The 17,239-nt window shown below is 46.8% G+C and overlaps 1 protein-coding gene across 2 annotated transcripts in view; it reads right to left on the reverse strand.

Annotated features, from left to right (window-relative positions):
* Nucleotides 1–419: 419 nt before the first annotated feature.
* Nucleotides 420–17,239, reverse strand: part of ZBTB44 (zinc finger and BTB domain containing 44) — a 258,421-nt gene continuing 241,601 nt past the window's right edge. Inside the window, exon 6 of one of the 2 annotated variants that reach the window (XM_085647221.1) lies at nucleotides 420–4,114. In XM_085647221.1, the coding sequence (XP_085503347.1) occupies nucleotides 3,817–4,114 (298 nt within the window). In that variant the 3' untranslated portion in view covers nucleotides 420–3,816. The remainder of the gene's footprint in view (nucleotides 4,115–17,239) is intronic. The other variant, XM_085647220.1, reaches the window with a different exon arrangement.

Here is a 17,239-nt window from a genome sequence, read left to right on the forward strand (position 1 = left end):
CTGGCATAGGAGATGTCGGATATCTACAGTCTCTCATTTATAAAGCATGTGTCCAAGCAGGCAAAGGAAATTGCACAAGAAAAAGAGAAGGCACACATTCAAGTGTAGTTTTGAAAATATGGAACTCGCGTCTTTCATATCTTTAAACACACAATCCTCACTTCGTATTCATAATTTTAACAGCAGTAAAATAGCTTAGTGGGCTAAACACTGGGCCAGCAATTTGTATAGGTTGCAGGGTCAAACTCTGCCACATGGAAATTCAGCCTTTCTTCCTTACAAGGTTACAGATGAGTTTGGTAATAAAAGGTTATTATTCAAGAACCTAGAGACAATTCATGTTTGTAGTGATAAGCTATATAAATCGCAATTATAATTATGTTATTATTAACATACTTCGTTGTCTTTCCTTTTTCCTCTTTGAATGCTTTTGCTTCCTACATATTTTTTAAGACTACAACTAGGTATTTATTTAGGTTTCATGTTTTGCACAGTGCCACTAGGTGGATGTTTCCTTAAGTGGGGAAAAGTAGTACAAAATAAAATACTAAACGGTAACAGGAAGGGGTTTCATTCCTCCATGTGCAACTGCAACGGTGGAGATGACTCGGTGCACATTAATGTAAGTGGTCATTGGCCAGGATTGTGTCAAGGATCTCAATCAAGGAGCACGATTCCACACAACCTGTGCGAGATTAGACTGTTTCTTGGTGTTGCAGGAATATGTGTGCGATTGTCGTCACACCTAATCATGGGTTGTACCAGGCCATAATCCAACACCTCCAATCTTAAAGCTGGGGGACATGCAAGTTTAAGTTGTTTAACCAACTCTTGTTTGCAACCCTTTAGACACCCAGAGCAAGCCAACCAGATCATCAACAGTCTTAAAATTAGTGTCCAACAGAGGCACATGTGGGCATCTCTGAAGAGGACATTCACCACTGCTCCTCAACTCAGCAGTCCCCAATACAATTTGCAAAACGAATGCCCCTGAGGTGATGATCACCTTCTTCTCTCAAAGTCCATCTACTGTGCAAAAAAAAAAAAAAATAACTTACCTCTTCGACAGAATGACTTGATAGGAGGGAATGGGGAAATAGACAAAATCTTTAAACCCAAGTTGTAAAAAAACAGATATGACCACTCTAAGTGTGTTGATCAAGGTATCGGTCACAGTAAATGCCAATGAAATCAATCAACTATCAAGACTGGATTCCAAAATGTGTAGCTATCAGGCAGAAAGAAGCTCCTTATGGGGACCTTTTCAACAAATTGAACGCCACAGTTAAATCCTCGAACAACCATTGTTCCAGCATTTGGTGTCCGTGTGAAACTGCAATACCGATGACAAGAAAAAGTGGGTAAAATACAGAGAGCTTGTATGGGGTCTGAGGCCGCGATTTCTGCTTGATCGGTTATTTCAAGCCGGTCTCTTCATAAAAGACGGGGATTGGCAGCTGAACAATTATTTTACTACAGAAGAAAACAGAAGTCTCCATTTACAAGGCACATATGCTTGGCGTTTCCCTATCAACCATTGAGTCTGCATTAGGTTATGGGACACAGATTTGGAGCCCTGCTTTGATATCAAGAAACAGTTTATACATTGGAAATAAATCTTACAACTGCATATCTTGCAGAACAACTACTTTGTTCTTTCAGAAATTAATAACTCCATATCAGGAAACCAAATACCCCACTTGGAATCTGGTAACTAAGAATACCCAACACTAGTTCTGAGCCAAATGGGGCTGGCTGATTCTTTTGGCAATTTGAGGGCACCCCCATACCAGGGTGCTGATATGTCAGACCACTTTATATTTGAGGCAATTTGAGATGGATTTTATCCTTTGATCTGCTGTTTTGAGGATGTTTTAAACACTTCCCAAACACAGAAAACAAATTTATGGCAGAGAGTCTGATTTAGGAGTTTAATTACATTGAACTGGATCCTCCAAAACGTTTGAGTATCAATTGAATTCAATTTGGAATCAGCACAAAATTCAGGTGACCTGGGTTTACTCTGATATCACTGACAAGGAATACTCACTACCATTGCAAAGAGACTATCTGCATATGGTGGACATGGGAAAACAGTGCTGTTAGTGAGTGAGGGGAAGTACGCTCACAGATCGGTCCTTTCATTGTGTGCGCATCGGGGATTAACAAACTGTTACAATCTGAAAAACAACATAATGAAGGAATTCTTATGGTGCTTAAAAGGGGTCATTCCACTGTAGCCTAAATCAGCTACATTTGAGTAACCGAGCGGACATGGGGACAGTGCTTGTTTGAGGATCATATTGTGATCGGGAAAAATTTACTATCTTACATATACATGCCCGGGTCTTCCAACATCACTGACTCTTGAGAAGCCAGAGGCAACAACAGTAACAGCATGCATACAGTTCTGCAACTATGGTGAGTGCAGCTGCACACTGCATCTCTGCTTGCAGATTTGCCACTGCGGCTGTGAGAATACACACAGTGTTGTGTGTAGCCTAAGTGCTACTAATACTGTACAAAGAGATAAGGAGGGAAACGTGACTGTAAGCTGTACTTAACTGTTTTTACTGACAGGTGCATTAAAAATGCTGATCCCCTTTTATTTAACTGTGCCAAAGCCTACTCTTGAAGGTTATCCCAGAACACAGCTGCCCAGATAGAACTTTCTGTTACACACTTGCTTTTGTGCACCCGCTCCCTTTAGCTTCGCATCTACAAACTGTTGGGCAATGTGGTATGGGCACCACACCTACACATCTATACAGTGTGACAACAGTCAGAGAAAATGCTCGAACTCACAAAGGCTAGTGCTGGAATCTGTGCACAGGACGTTTGCAAGGAAAGGATATTCAGCTACTTGCAGTGCAGTCACCCGAGAACACTCTGGCCAAGGAATGAGGTTTACTCCTGTCACAGGATGTTCCTAAAAATCAACCCAACTAACAGGTACACTCAATGGCAGAACATGTAACACTGCAAACTAAATGGCTACACTCTCAATGCAGTATTATGTACTTTTAAATTTCAAACAATATCCTATTTACTTTGTGAATTGTGACATGCAACTGATTTGCAGCGCTTGAATCTCTCCTTGCACGCTCTTTTAACTGGTGTGCAATAATCCTTTTGAGAAGACGGATCTCCGCTGTCTGACTGTATTTCAAAGATAGGCCATCTTGTTTGAGCAAATTACGGTTGAGAAAGCACACCAACAAAAATAACACCTCCTCTGAATCCCAACCAGAGGCCGTTCAAGTACTTGCATCAGGAAAACTATTTGTACACTTGCCTTATTAGTGTATAAATACAAATCAATACATAGTCTACAATCCATTCTTTCTTCTTTTCATCATTTGAATGATCGTAACACAATACCTCCTTCATAGGTACTTGGATGAGGTTAAGCGCACTGAAGAAAAAACGCAGACACAGCCAATGTTGGTTCAGGGGACAGCAAGGACTCAAAGTTCCGAGGCTTGGGGCACGACAAAACGCGTCACAGCTTTCATGATTATTTTACAGGTGATCTTTGTGCATTTAAGTTAAGTCGCTTTGGTTCGGCTCCATCAAAGGAGCAAACCTTTACATTGTGAAACATGGTACACTGTGCAGGTCTGCCTGAAGCAGAGCTTAAAAAAGTTCACTAGAAACAACAACGTACAAGGGTACTTATCTTCGGGGTGTTTTTCCGCCCCCTTTTTCCTCGTTTAAGATAATAAAATAAAAAATGTACAGGACCAATCACAGGCACTTCCAAAGAATTAAAAAACGATGGAGATTTAAAAAAGTCCCAAGCAAAGAAACTGTTAACTACTCAACAGCAATAGAACAGAGCTCTGAACTGGCGGGGTCCTCGTTGGTGGCATCCACCTTGGCATCAGTTTTCGGCTGCTCAGGTGTTTCCAGCTCCTCCTCTTCCACTTCCTTTTCGACAAGCCCGCCCAGTGACCCGAGGGGGAAAGTGCTTTCACAGTTCTGAGTGGACGAGACCTGGGAAATGACAGGCATTTGGACAGAGGAGTTGCTTTCGAAGCTGTGCTCTGCCAGCTCGTACTGCCCAAGGGCCTCTTCTTGTTCCTGGCTCAGATAGTCTGGCACTAGGAAATCACTGCAAAAAAATGTAGGGAGAAAAAGAAGTATTTATTAGCAATCACAGCTGCAGGTCGAACTATCAGCAACACACACAACGAAATGCTAGAAATAGGTGTCTTAGTGTTCGGAGATAAAAACACAAACCGCCCTTCATGGGAGATTTAACAGACATATCTCTTTGATTAGTTATTAACAAGACAAGCAACAAACAAGGACTAAACATACCACAAATAGAAAACAAATTGAAAACACTATCATAATGAAGACGAGGCTGGGCATGATATGAGAAAGTGGGCCAAATAACAGACTCAGCTTCCAATCCTGCACTTGTACAGTCCTAGTCTAGCCATTCACATGCTCTCTAAGACACATCATACCACATCAAATAATGAGTAGTGTGTTTTCAAGAAGGGTCAAAACCAGCCCTGTGAAAGGCATTGTCACCAGTTACAAACCAACCAGTTCGACAAAAGTAAGTGCAAGTGATCAGCAAAAGCAGTCTTCCCCCAAAACCAAACTATAATATGTAGCAAGCTCCGGATCTGTGTTTGTTTATCTTAATATACTCGATAGGCCATGACATTTATTTTTTATTTATCTGCAATGTTATGTAGTAGGAACAAGACCGAAATGCTATCTCAGTGTTTCACATAGGAAAACTCACTACTGCATACAAGCAGTTTACACAGGTTTCCTTGCATAGCCACATTTCACACAGTTGTCATGTAAACCAACATCTCGCCCACAAACATATACCTAAAGATCGTTATAGCCTCTACCATGAAGATCTGCCATGACTATATAGCAAAACTAAAGAAAAAGGTGGGCAGGTGGCCATTTTACTTTCAACTTGGCCACCACAGTCATACCAAGATTGGAAGTTCAGCAGGTGTCTGGGAGTTCGGGCACCTGAGGGCAGGCTCCCGTGTCTGTCACGATGGAACGGTGCAGGGGTACAATATGTCGGCATTTATCCCACTCAAAAGTTAACTTTGCCCTGGGGATCCAGGCAGCCCAAAGACTGCACCACTGACGTGGGAGAAAGCACGATGCCACCAGGCAACAAACTGTCAAGTCGTCAAAGAAAGCACATTGGAGGCAGGCGATCAAAAGCACCACATGTCCCATACATATAGCAACATGCTCTGTCTTTCTGTGCTTAAGCCTATTTACTTAGCTCAAGTTTACAAAAGGCTACAGAATGAGGCCTTGGAATGAGTGTGTTAATTTAACATGAGCTATTCTTTGCTGTATGCACAGCCCAAAGAATTGTCTTTTTTTGTGAGTGCAAATTGTCTCATGCCTTCTGTGCTTAGTTTGATGGGGAACTTTTCACTTTCACTGCTCAAAATTAATAGTAGCAAAGAGGTAGAACTTTTCTTGCAGAACGAACTTGTAGGAGCTCCGGTTTCTGAACTAAGACAGGATTATGAAACATATACCCATGCTTCAGACACTTCACATGAAAGCACTCTTTTTCATCTAAATGTTGATTCTTACCCCACATGGGGTTCTGACTGAGAGGCGGCTCTGCTAATTCCAAAGACATGCTAAAGGAAAAATGGTATGTAAGCTCCCCCTAAGTAGGAAACTAACTAGAGAGAAAGACCAGATGCTGGGAGACATTCTACTCTTCAGAACTGAAGATCATAAGGTTGACAGCAGGCATGACTGAACAACAAAGATGCACAATAACTTAATGCTGAAAGGCAGATAGGGACTTCTTAAATTATTTAAGGGTGTGTTTAGAACGTTTGGGGTTTATGTTCTTTTCATTCTCATGATATTTATTATTGCACGATTATCCACTTTTATGGTGAAGAAGATGATAATACAAATTGTGTACACTGGAGTAGCACATACTAAACCCTAATATTACTAAATGACATTGTGTGTTTGCTGGCCTGGTTATTCAGGGGTAAAGTTCCTCACTTATACCATGCACCAGCTACTTTGGCAGGTGGGTCAGATCCCAAATGCCCCCACACTTCTATGAGGATGGGCCACGGTTAGGGATGGGAGTTACCTGTCTGTTAAGCATATGCCTTTGGCACTAAGGAAATCTGCCGAGTATAACTCCTACAAAAGGGACATACAACAAATAACATATTTTGAATTTTCTGATCTTAGTAGTTCATATTGCCTCGACCTTCAGGGGCAGGAGCAATTAAATCAGTTACGGGTCTGAGAAGGAGCCGAAGAAAGAACCTCTTCTCATCTGCACATTTGAAAAAGTCTTTGATTCCCTCATCCTTCCTACAACCACCAGAGCCTATCTGAAGTGGCCAATGCCACTGCCTTAAAACCAAACATGCTGTTGTACGCTACTCCCTGTGCTGTAGAAGCTCACCGTCCAACCTGCCTCTCCAGAGAAAGGCAACATTTAAGACCAAGCATTTGCAATGCAGTGGGTCTCGCATTTGTGAGAGTTTAAGCTAGTGGCATTGTAAATGACAATGCCTTTTATTTAACTGTTTTGATAATTAACACAAATAAAAGACATTGTCATTTACAATGACAATAGCTCAAGCTCTTGTAAATGTGAGATCTACTTGATTTCAAAGAAGCGGCCGCCATTGTCTTGGCCTGCTTGGAATGTGAAAGGGCGAAAGGCGCGCGGAATGTTGCAGGAAAGAATGCAGTGCCTGCAGTAGGAGAAACTCATTAAAGAAAATAGTGCTTACTGACTAAATAAGACATACCGTGCAACAACCTTAGTAAAAGAGCCAGTCCTAATTGGAGGTTACAAATTAAGACAAGGCGGTACTAAGGAGGGACTAATAAGCCTATTAATGAATCAGAAGCCAGTATTTACAAGGTATAATGGCACAAACCAATGAAATATAAGGGGCACAGAGTAGGCGGAGCTTCAAGTCCATACTCGAATACAGAATGCCTCACAGTGCAGCGCAAGCGCTGCCCAGGCTTGACCTAAAAATGAGCGTTGTTTTAATATTTTACACAACATATTTACAATTATGCATTCTGAGCTTAAAATAATATGAACCTTACATCAGTGGACAGCATCCACTGAGAAGTTGCTTGCGTAGTCAAAATAGTTTCTCCAGAATCCTCAGCTTTCTTCCACTTTCCCAACTGGTTGTGAAACCCGTCAAACAGATTGCAAAACAAATCCAAGAAGCAACTCATTGGCCTTCATGCAATGGGCGTTAAATATGTTAGGGTCCAAGTGCTTGGACTTTTGTAAGACATGGCCCAATCGATATCTAATACAAAGCACCCTCGCTGATATGGACCAAAAAGACATGCACACAATAACAGGCTGCCATGCTCTTCTGTGTAAATATTTCTTTACTCGAAGGAGTTGCTTGTGTACCCCTACCTTACTAAACCTTCGGGAAAAATATGTGTAAAAACATTTTTTTTTTTTAAAAGGATACAAATCCCTCACCCACACTAGGAATCATGCTATATCAAAGGATTGCTGCTAAACCAAAAAGATGCCTGAATTAGATCAGTAAATCAGCACGATTCGGTATAAACCTTTTCAGGGAGAACACAGACTTTGCAGGGAGATAGGCAAGTAAACAAAGGATTCAAAATAGAACAGGCAGCAGGATAAATGATAAATGATTGGCTACACAGATTATGCAATCTCGTGTTGATGGTAAAGAGAGCATACACTGGTAGGCAACCAAGTAGGATTCAAGAATAGAGGTTACATTTCCTCATATAAATCACAGTAAGCACTATAAAAGGAAGTGACCTAATACAGACAATCCTCCTACTGAGAGAGATACTTCGAGTGAGCTGCTACATCTTAAACACTGGCTGACCAAAGGTGACGATAGTCGACCACTACCACTAAAAAGATACACATGGACAAACCAGCTGGGGCAGGAAGGTTTGGGTAAATCATCGAAAAGAAAGATACCCTTAAATGTGACTGACTGAATCTTCTTTCAGAATTAAGATATCGACCAGTCGTGATGAGCTGGAAATGGTGAAAGGGTACTGTTAAGGGCGAAGAAGCGATATTATATGGTAAAATACAGAGAAAGAAGTAGACAGCCCCACTCCCAATGCAGTGAAGGTTTTGCAAACCTATAGCAACAGTAATAGAGGTGTTTTCCTGGTTCTGAATGAGGAGGTTCTAGTAACTTCTGAGGCCACAATACACACATTAAACATATTTATTGTGCTTAATGTAAGGTGCTATATCGAAAACAACACTGATTCCTTTGGATAATGTTATCTTAAGAGGCAAAGATCGAGAGATCACAACCATCTTTGAAATTAGTCAGAACTCTTTTCTTTTACTATAGTTAGAGTCTCAGGTCAATGGAACTGAAGGTCTGAAAGGGAATGTTACAATTTATCAAGTACGCTATGAGAAATTACCTAGTTTCTGAGCGACCAGGAGTACGGATAGAGGAGAAGGGTGGCGTGGGAAGTTGGGTGGGTGGGATGAGGATACTATGAATAGAGGATAAGGGATACCCAGGCAAACTAGAATTCCCTAAAGAAATGTTACACTGTACAACATTTCAACACAAAAAAACTACCCTTCCCAATACTGAACAGGGATTTCCATCCAAAGAAAAGTAGTGATTTCTGACTGCCATGAGCTGATCCAAAGTCAAATTCTACTGTCCAATTAATAGGCCCACCTGGCACCAAAGGTGGGTGACAAACTGAACAATAAAAATTTAGTTGCTGCTCTAATTGGTCTCCAAAGCCGAAGCTGGGATTTCTAATGCTGCAAATGGGCTAAAAAATACATCACACAACAATTATAAACTTTAGGGACATGTTTCTCATGAACGGCTCAGCATGGATACGTTTGTAGCTAGAGGGGGCAACCATAGGACCTGCAGGGTCTATTGAATCAATTGGATGCCAGTTGCAATTAGGGAATTCGTTTTAATGTCAGTGTCCAATGTCATCCTTAATCCATGATAGCTTCAGAACTGCAATGGTTAAAAAAATGGTTCAGACATTGCAAAAGTCACCCAAAAGAACACTGCACTATCCTAAGACCTAAGGGGAACGGCATAATCTTTTTTATCTTTCTTTGGCCTGAAAGAAACAGACACGGGCACACGCACAGTCATGGAATGGCACGGGATGTGGAAGCACAATGTAGGCTTGCCACAATAGGCAATCTGGAGAAAGTCTACAAGATGACCTTTATCCATGTGCAAACCAGATATCTTCAGTTTATGGCCAGTTGGGCTATAAGGACCTCACAAGCTCATGGGTAGATCAATTCTTCAAGAAACCCAGCATGTTCGCTTTAGTGAGCTGGGCTTTGTTCCGTGTTCATCTGTTTAAGGGTTAGCTATTCTCCATGCAGAATGGTTTCTTCGTCTTCCACGACAGGTAACTGAGCAGGGCTTCCTCCAGAGTACTATGGTTGGTACCAGTCTTGAGGAAGAACAACAACTAATAAAGTTCCATTCCTGGTTAAATATCCCTTGGTACTTGCACAATCACAGTGTTCTCTAGAAATCCATCTAAGAACAACTTAATGGTTTATAGTGGCAGCAATGTTTCTAATATTAAACAAAAGGGAGACATCGGTGGGTTCAATATTTTTCCTATTACATTGCAGTACCTCACTTTCTTATATCGAGGGGTCAAGGAGGACGTAGACAAGCATTTAACCATGCCCACAGGTGCAAAAAATAAATACATTCAAGCAGCCGGCAGCATTTTGATCCTGCTATTCATTATCTTGATTGCTACATGGAAAGAGCTAGGCTAATTTCAGATTCAGGCACCCGGTGTACATGTGTAAGCATACAACAAGAAGTCTTTTTATCATGCAGCATATCTCTATGTGACTGAGTTAGGAGGAGGTGTGAGGTTAGTGTTCCATAATAGAGATTACTGAAGGGTCTTTGTCTTTCCTTTCCACAAAGGCCCAAATAATGTAGTCCAGTTGGTCTTGGGCAGTATTCTTGAAAAACAGATTCTCTAGTGTATAGGCAGCCGGAGCCTGACTGGAGGGAGAACTGCATTTATACAGAACTAACTATAGATATTATAGAACTCTAATTGGGTATTTCAAAAAGTATATTCTCTGGAAAAGGGATTAACTGTGACATGTGACTGACACCCTATGAGCACAAGGTACCAGGGTTAAAGTGATCTACATCACTTGGGGTAAATTATTTGCACTGTAGGCCACATATGTACACCACTGTGGCCAACCGTTCTTTTCCTTAAGTCAAGAGTAGAATCACATCAGGAGATATCAATGAATAGAGATTCCATTCCAATCTCTGCTAAATTTAAGAGAAAGTGCAAGGCAGCACCAACAGAGGAACCATAGAGGAGGTTTTTTTAGGCAGCAGTTAAACCAGACATGGAGCCAAGATAGGCTCCAGGGACAACTCATCATGTCCCTGGTATTAGGCCTTAGTGGCAAATCTGACTAAACCCCCTGTGCGCAGTCACAAGAAGATCTCAGGGATCCTTTTGTGTGTAGCAATACCCACATCAAGTGGTGCAGCTATCCATGTAATTGACATTCTAACTTGATTCACCTTCCCTCAACCGAGAGGATGATCTGCTTGCATAGAGAAGTTCTTCAGGACTAGGAGCCTTAGAAAACATATTTTTCTCCGGTTTTGTCAACATTAAGTCCAGAAACTCACGAGAAGGACAAGGTCCAAAGATCTCTTACAGTACAGGTGATTCTTCAAAACCCTACCAGAAAGAAAATTGAAGATGCTCCTACAAGTGTGCAGTGCCTATCCCACAGGGACTGGAGACTGTACTTCAGAGGGGTGCATTTTAGAGGTAGAAAACATGCAGGATCTGCACCCTCTCATTGACTCATTTGTGGCATGAAGGACGTTCAGGACAGAGGAAATAAGTAGAGATGGCACTCCACGATAAATGTGCAGTTCAAACCTCGGTGGAGAAAAGGACTTTCCATCTGATCCCTTCAGATCAGAGCAGAGATTAGAGATGAAATCAAGGTGGTGGAGGGTATCATTTACAGTATCGACCCGGGTTACTTTGTGGCTGCACACCTTAATAGCTTAAAACACATGGAGCTGTCTCCAGCACATGTGCAAACCCTTTTTACATACAGTGGAGACAAGTCAGAAGGGAATCGCGGAGCCGCCACCCAAAATTGACATCATGTGTCTCTACTACCCCAACCATTGAGGAGGACCCAGAAGTACCAATATCGTGGAGTCTGCCTAGAGTGTCTAGCAGCAAAACTGACAGCTCATCTCCTGCATGGCTTTGCAACTGGACCACAGTGTTAAAAAGGTAGCACTAGCTATCCATTTAGTCAGCAACCTGTAAGTTGGTTGATAGCATTCAAACTTTTAAAAAGTGTTTTTGCTGTGTGTTTTAACAATGTTTTTGAACAGGTTAATGACTGGCTCTAAGTTAAAGGTGATCAGCACTCCTGCCGGGTAAGCTAGTGGGACTAAGAATTATGGGTTTTCAAAAATAATTTATATTTCTCTCAGAACCCACAGAGATCAGCTGCGGAGTGGCTCAGGGGTCCTTCCTCTGCATGGCCCCACTCGTGGCCATCATCAAGAACTACAGACTCAAAACTGTCTCCTACGCAGACAACACCCAGCTGATTCTCTCCCTCACCAACAAACCCACAGTTGCCAAGAACAACTTTCACGACAGGATGATGGCTGTCGCCACCTGGATGAAGAGCAGCTGCCTCAAGCTTAACTCAGAGAATACCAAAGTCCTCATCATGGGCTCCACCCCTTCCACCTGGGATGACTCCTGGTGGCCCGCAGCACTTGGAACCCCCCATACCTACAGACCATGTGCGGAACCTCAGAATCATTTTGGACTCCTTGCTCACCATGAGCCACCAGATCAACGCCATCTCATCATCCTGCTTCCACACGCTATGCCTGCTCAGAAAGATCTGCAAGTGGATCCCCATCGAGTCAAGAAATATGGCCACCCACGCACTCATCAGCAGCAGAATCATCTATGGCAACGCACTCTACGCCGGCATCACTCAGAAACTCCTCAAGCGACTGCAGATCATTCAGAACACCTCTGCCAGACTCCTCCTCGACACCCTCCGCCACAGCCACATCACTGGCCACCTAGGAAACGTCCACTGGCTCCCAGTCAACAAAATAATCACCTTCAAGCTCCTCACACATGCCTGCAAAGCCCTACATGACATGAGACCTGCGTACCTCAACCACTGCCTCACATTCCACTTACGCACCAGAGACCTCCACTCTGCCAAACTGGCCCTGGCCACTGTCCCACGTATCTGCAAAATCACAGCCAGAGAAAGATCTTTCTCCTACCTCGCAGCAAAGACCTGGAATACACTGCCTCTACACCTCAGGTAATCACAGTCACTGCCTCAATTCGACTGAACCACAGCGCCTTCGATGGACCAGCAGTCACCTTTTTGTTGCTGGCACAATTCAAGCTACAGTACATGAGCCTTTTGTTTATATCCCAAAGTTATACCAAATTCCTAATTTAAGCAGTTGAGCTAAATTTATAAAAAGCTTGTTCTCCCACAAGATGTGTTGGATGTGAGGGAATCTGGTTGTGACATCTATAATTGCCCCATTGATCGCTAGATTAACTTCAGCTGATCTGGTAAAGTATTTGGGTGTCCCCTTCCTTCCCCTCTGTGGCAATTTCTCATGAAGCTTTGCGCTCAGGAGAGAGTATTACTGCCACAGTACTGGAGCACTGCTCATCGGCAATGGGCTTTAACTACCTGATTCCCATGCTAGTTCTCCCACAAGAAGGAACAACAGTTACCAAATTGTTTACAAAATCTAGGAGGGCAGTCTATCCATTCAGCTTTAGAGGACTGAAAGGTTAAGGAAAAGTCCATCAAACGTACTTGTAGCAAATGCTTCAATAAATAATAACTCAGAGGAACTTGCATAAAGGGAAAATATATTTCTATGGTCTCAGATTAGGACACCACAGATCAATTTTTTCACAATTACACTGTTTTCACAGGACGTGATAGATCCTAAGTAAATCTTACGTAGTTGGAAAAAATCTCTCCTCCACAGGGAACGCCTTCCATGGGTCAGTGCCTATACTGACTCCTAATAACTGAACACTATTTCTGGGAAAATAGACAAAATGTGCCAAAATGTTAGCTAACAATCAGGAAGATTGTTGGCTAAAGTGACTATCTCTCCTTCCTAACTGTTGGACTATTTGAGCCGAAGATCATGGCGGACGCGTGAGTGCGTAGCTCCCGACACTAACCCTCAAACGATCCTTCACTCTATCCTTTACAGCGCAGATCTCGAGCGCATCTACAAGGGGATACCCTCCCGCACCTGACTACCTTGCCGGGGAGCTCCGGCGGAACTCGACGGCGCTGTGGGACGTCGGAACGGAGAGCGGTGCTTGGTCGGGCGGGCTGGGCCGCCATCCCCGGCCTGTCTTGGGGCCTGCCCCGGTGTGCGTCGCTCGACGTGCGGTTGCCAGCGAGGGGGAGGACCCGATCGCTTGGGAGCACCGACTGCAGTGGAGCCGGAGGAGCTGGGGTGCGGACGGCAACAGACGAGGCATAGGAGGTGCGTGCGCTTGTGGAGGGTGGGGGCGGAGTGTCGCTGGATCTGCCCCCCCCCCCCCCTCCTGGGTCGCACCTCGGCCTACCGGATGGTGGCTTCTCGGAGCGCACGGAGCCCTCGCGTTTCTGGACCCGCCGGTGACCCTCCCGGCTGCGTTGGTGACTTGGCCCCCCCCCGACCCCTCCGGGAGGAAAACCGGGCTGGCGCTCCCACGCACGCTGCTCCCGCATAGGGGGGATCCAGGCCCCTGCTGTCGCGTGGCGGAGCTGTGTATCGTGGCGGCCAATTGGCGGGCCGGCTCTGGCGCTTCGGCTGCGGCCCTCTAGTGAGTCCCGAGGAGTCCGGCGGGACGTTGGTGGAAGCCGGAGTGCACTCCAGACGCCTGTCTGACCAGTGAGGAGCGGCTTGCTGACCGTGACCGGTGGCCCCCTTCGCGACGCCGGCTCGGAGCCGGACGGCGGCGCGCTGCTTGGAGGAGCGGGGGGAGCCCTGCGGAGGCGAACATAGCTGCCCCTTGGGGGAGGCGGCCGGGAGGTGCCCCCTCGACACAGGACTGGAGCGGTGTGCTGGGACACGCGACTTGGAACCTGGAGCCCTGGTCCTCTGGCAGTCCGGCCGCATTGGAGGGCCTTTCTGGCCTGCACCTGGGCAGAGAGCGGCGGTGTCCCCTCTTGGCCTCGTGGGGGTCGCCTGACGCAGGGGCTCCCGGACGGATACCGGTGTCGGCCGCGAGGCGCTGGGACCCTCGGGGGCGCAGTCCCCCGGAAACAACATGGGCAAGGGCGACAAGACCCAGCCTAAATTGTCCTTCGACCCTCGCAAGACGAAAGGGCCTGATATCGCACCTCAGGTGACGCCGCCCAGTGGAGCTGCCCAGGAGACCACTATATGTGCAGACATTAAGGAAATGTTGGCGACCATGGAAAAGGGGTTGCAGGGCAGCCTAGCGGCGATAGGCACCAAGATTGATGCGCTCTCCTATCGCATGGACCGCATGTCGGAGCGGGTGGACAAGAACTCGGCGCGTCTGGATGAGTCCGAGAACAGAATAACGCAGGTGGAGGAGGCGCAGACGGAATGGGACTCGGACCGCAAACAATTCCGTAAACTGCTCCAGGTCATACAAGACAAGTCGGAGGACTTGGAAGCCCGCTCGCGGAGGTCTAACATCCGCATCACGGGAGTGGTTGAGTCGACGCACACGGGGCGGATGGAGCCCTTCGTGGAAAAACTGCTCCGTACCTTGCTGGGAGAGGACGTGTTCTCACCCATGTTCGTCGTGGAGAGGGCCCATCGCTCGCTGGGACCTCGCCCCAGGCCGGGCGCCCCTGCGAGACCTATCATAGCAAAGCTGCTGAACTACAGGGACAGAGACACTGCCATGCGGGTCGCGAGAGAAAAAGGGAAGCTGCAAATCGAAGGCATGGATATCTCCATCTACCCGGACTTCACGGCGAAGGTGCAGGAGGAACGGAGGCAGTTCGCCCCCTATAAGAAGCAACTACGCAAACTAGGGCTGGACTACGCGATGCTGTATCCGGCGAGGCTACGGATCAACAGGCAGGGCCAGTCGCACTTCTTCACGGACCCGAGAGAGCTGCAACGATCCTTGAAGGAATGGTCCAGGGGTCAACGGAGTGGCCCGCGGGACCGCGTGGACAATTGCTCTGGGGCCCCCGGTCTGGAGGAGCAGGACTAGACGACATACGCCGGCCCTCTCTTGTGGGCTGCTGCCCGGCGCAGGCCTGTGGCCCTTCCCCGGGGGCATTCGGGGCCCTGAGAGTGGCCTGCCCACTGGACCTGTGTGCGGGCGGAAGAGGCGGTGACTGCCCTTGAAGACGCCGCGACTGCTGCTGGGTGAGATCTTTCTAATTTGTGTAGGGTGCCTTCCTATTATGACACAGGACTTGGGGGGGGGGGGGGTTAACTTGCAATTGCTGCCTACTGTCAACGCTGCCCTTAGGGGCCTCATAGTAGCGGGGTTCCCTTAGGGGTGGTCCCATCCCTATGCTGAGATAGCCTGTTTTTGAACCTGCCGGACGCTGAACTAGATGCCTATACATAGGCTCTCTGGGATGGCCGAGTCTGTCCCACTAGAGGGAGCGCCGCGCCCCTGAGAGGACAGCGAAGGAGTCCCCTAGAACTATTGAATGAGAGACATCATCAGCTCGAGCTGTGCTGACAAGTGAGGGTAACGGTGCGGGGGGCACGCCTATACAGTGGTGTTCCGAAAGGTTGAGACGTTCGATCCCCGGTGGCTGCTGCCCCAGCGCTGTTTAGCACGGGTGGCCCCCTTGGGGGCAGGCTTGGGGAAGATATTTCATGTTTGTTGTGAACAGGGGAGGGGGTGTGGGGAAAGGGTCCTGTCTGGCCAGGTTGGGGGTGGTCGGCTGTGGGAGGGGGGCTGGGCAGTTGGGGAGTTGTTTAGGGGTTGGGGACTGGGAAACGCACGATATGTTGAGGAAAAAGTCTTCTGCTCTGTTCCTGCGAGTCCGAGGTGTGCTGTCGGGCGATGCCTGGTGGGTGGGGTCCCCTGCTGGATCTCCCCCTACGGAAGCTATGATGTGTGAATGCTGTGATGCCTGCGCATAGAGAGATGAACGGCGAGGTGACCCTTAGGGCGCTTACATGGAATTTGAGAGGATTGAACGACTTTCGCAAACTACGGAAAGTACTGAATTACTTCAATAGGCACCACATTGACTTGGCGCTCATACAAGAGTCTCACCTCCCACTTACTAGCAAACTGTTCTCCCACAGGGGTCTGTCGGGTTGCAGCTTGGCGGCGGGCTTTACCTCACACTCTAGAGGGGTGATCACATGGGTAAATCCACGATCCAAATTGACATTACAGAAGCTGGCAGCCGACCCGGACGGACGCTACTTGATCGCTCGGTGTGCCGGCAAAGGTCATGACCTCATTGTGGTCAATGTTTATGGTCCCAACTACGATACCCCAGAGTTCTACGCCGCGCTTGCTGCACAGTGCAGGCATTACGCGCAGGCTCGCATGGTGTGGGGTGGCGACTTTAATTTCATATTCAACCCGACTTTGGACCGCTCCTCGGGGCGGGCCCGCCGACCAGCGGCGGCCGCCGTGTACATGCAGGCGGAATTGACCAGACTGGACATGGTAGATGTCTGGCGACATAGAAGCCCCGGAAAGGCGGGCTATACGCATTATTCTGCATATCACGATGTGCATACCAGAATTGACTACTGGCTGGCGTCCCGGACGCTTTTGGCGGCGGTCAAGGGATGCGAGGTCTTACCTCGTACTCTGTCGGACCACTCCCCCCTCCTCATGGTATTGGCTGCCCCGGTCAAACGAATACCGCCGTTCACGTGGCGGATGCCGCCCTATTCCCTGTTGGACGAGGCATATCGGGGGGAATTGGCGGACGAGATAGACGCCTTCTTCGCGACTAATCTGGGGTCCGTGCAGAGCTTCCAGACGGTATGGGACTCGTTTAAGGCCTACATTCGCGGTGTGGCCATGGCCAAGCACTCCGGTGTTCTCAAATCCATACGGCACCGTCTGAGGGCCCTGGAGACGCAACTAGCGCAGTTAGAGGAGCGCCATGGAGGGTCCATGGACCCTGAAGTGGCGG

The sequence above is a fragment of the Triturus cristatus genome, chromosome 3_2 (assembly GCF_964204655.1).
Source record: "Triturus cristatus chromosome 3_2, aTriCri1.1, whole genome shotgun sequence".
NCBI classification, from domain to species: Eukaryota; Metazoa; Chordata; class Amphibia; order Caudata; family Salamandridae; genus Triturus; species Triturus cristatus.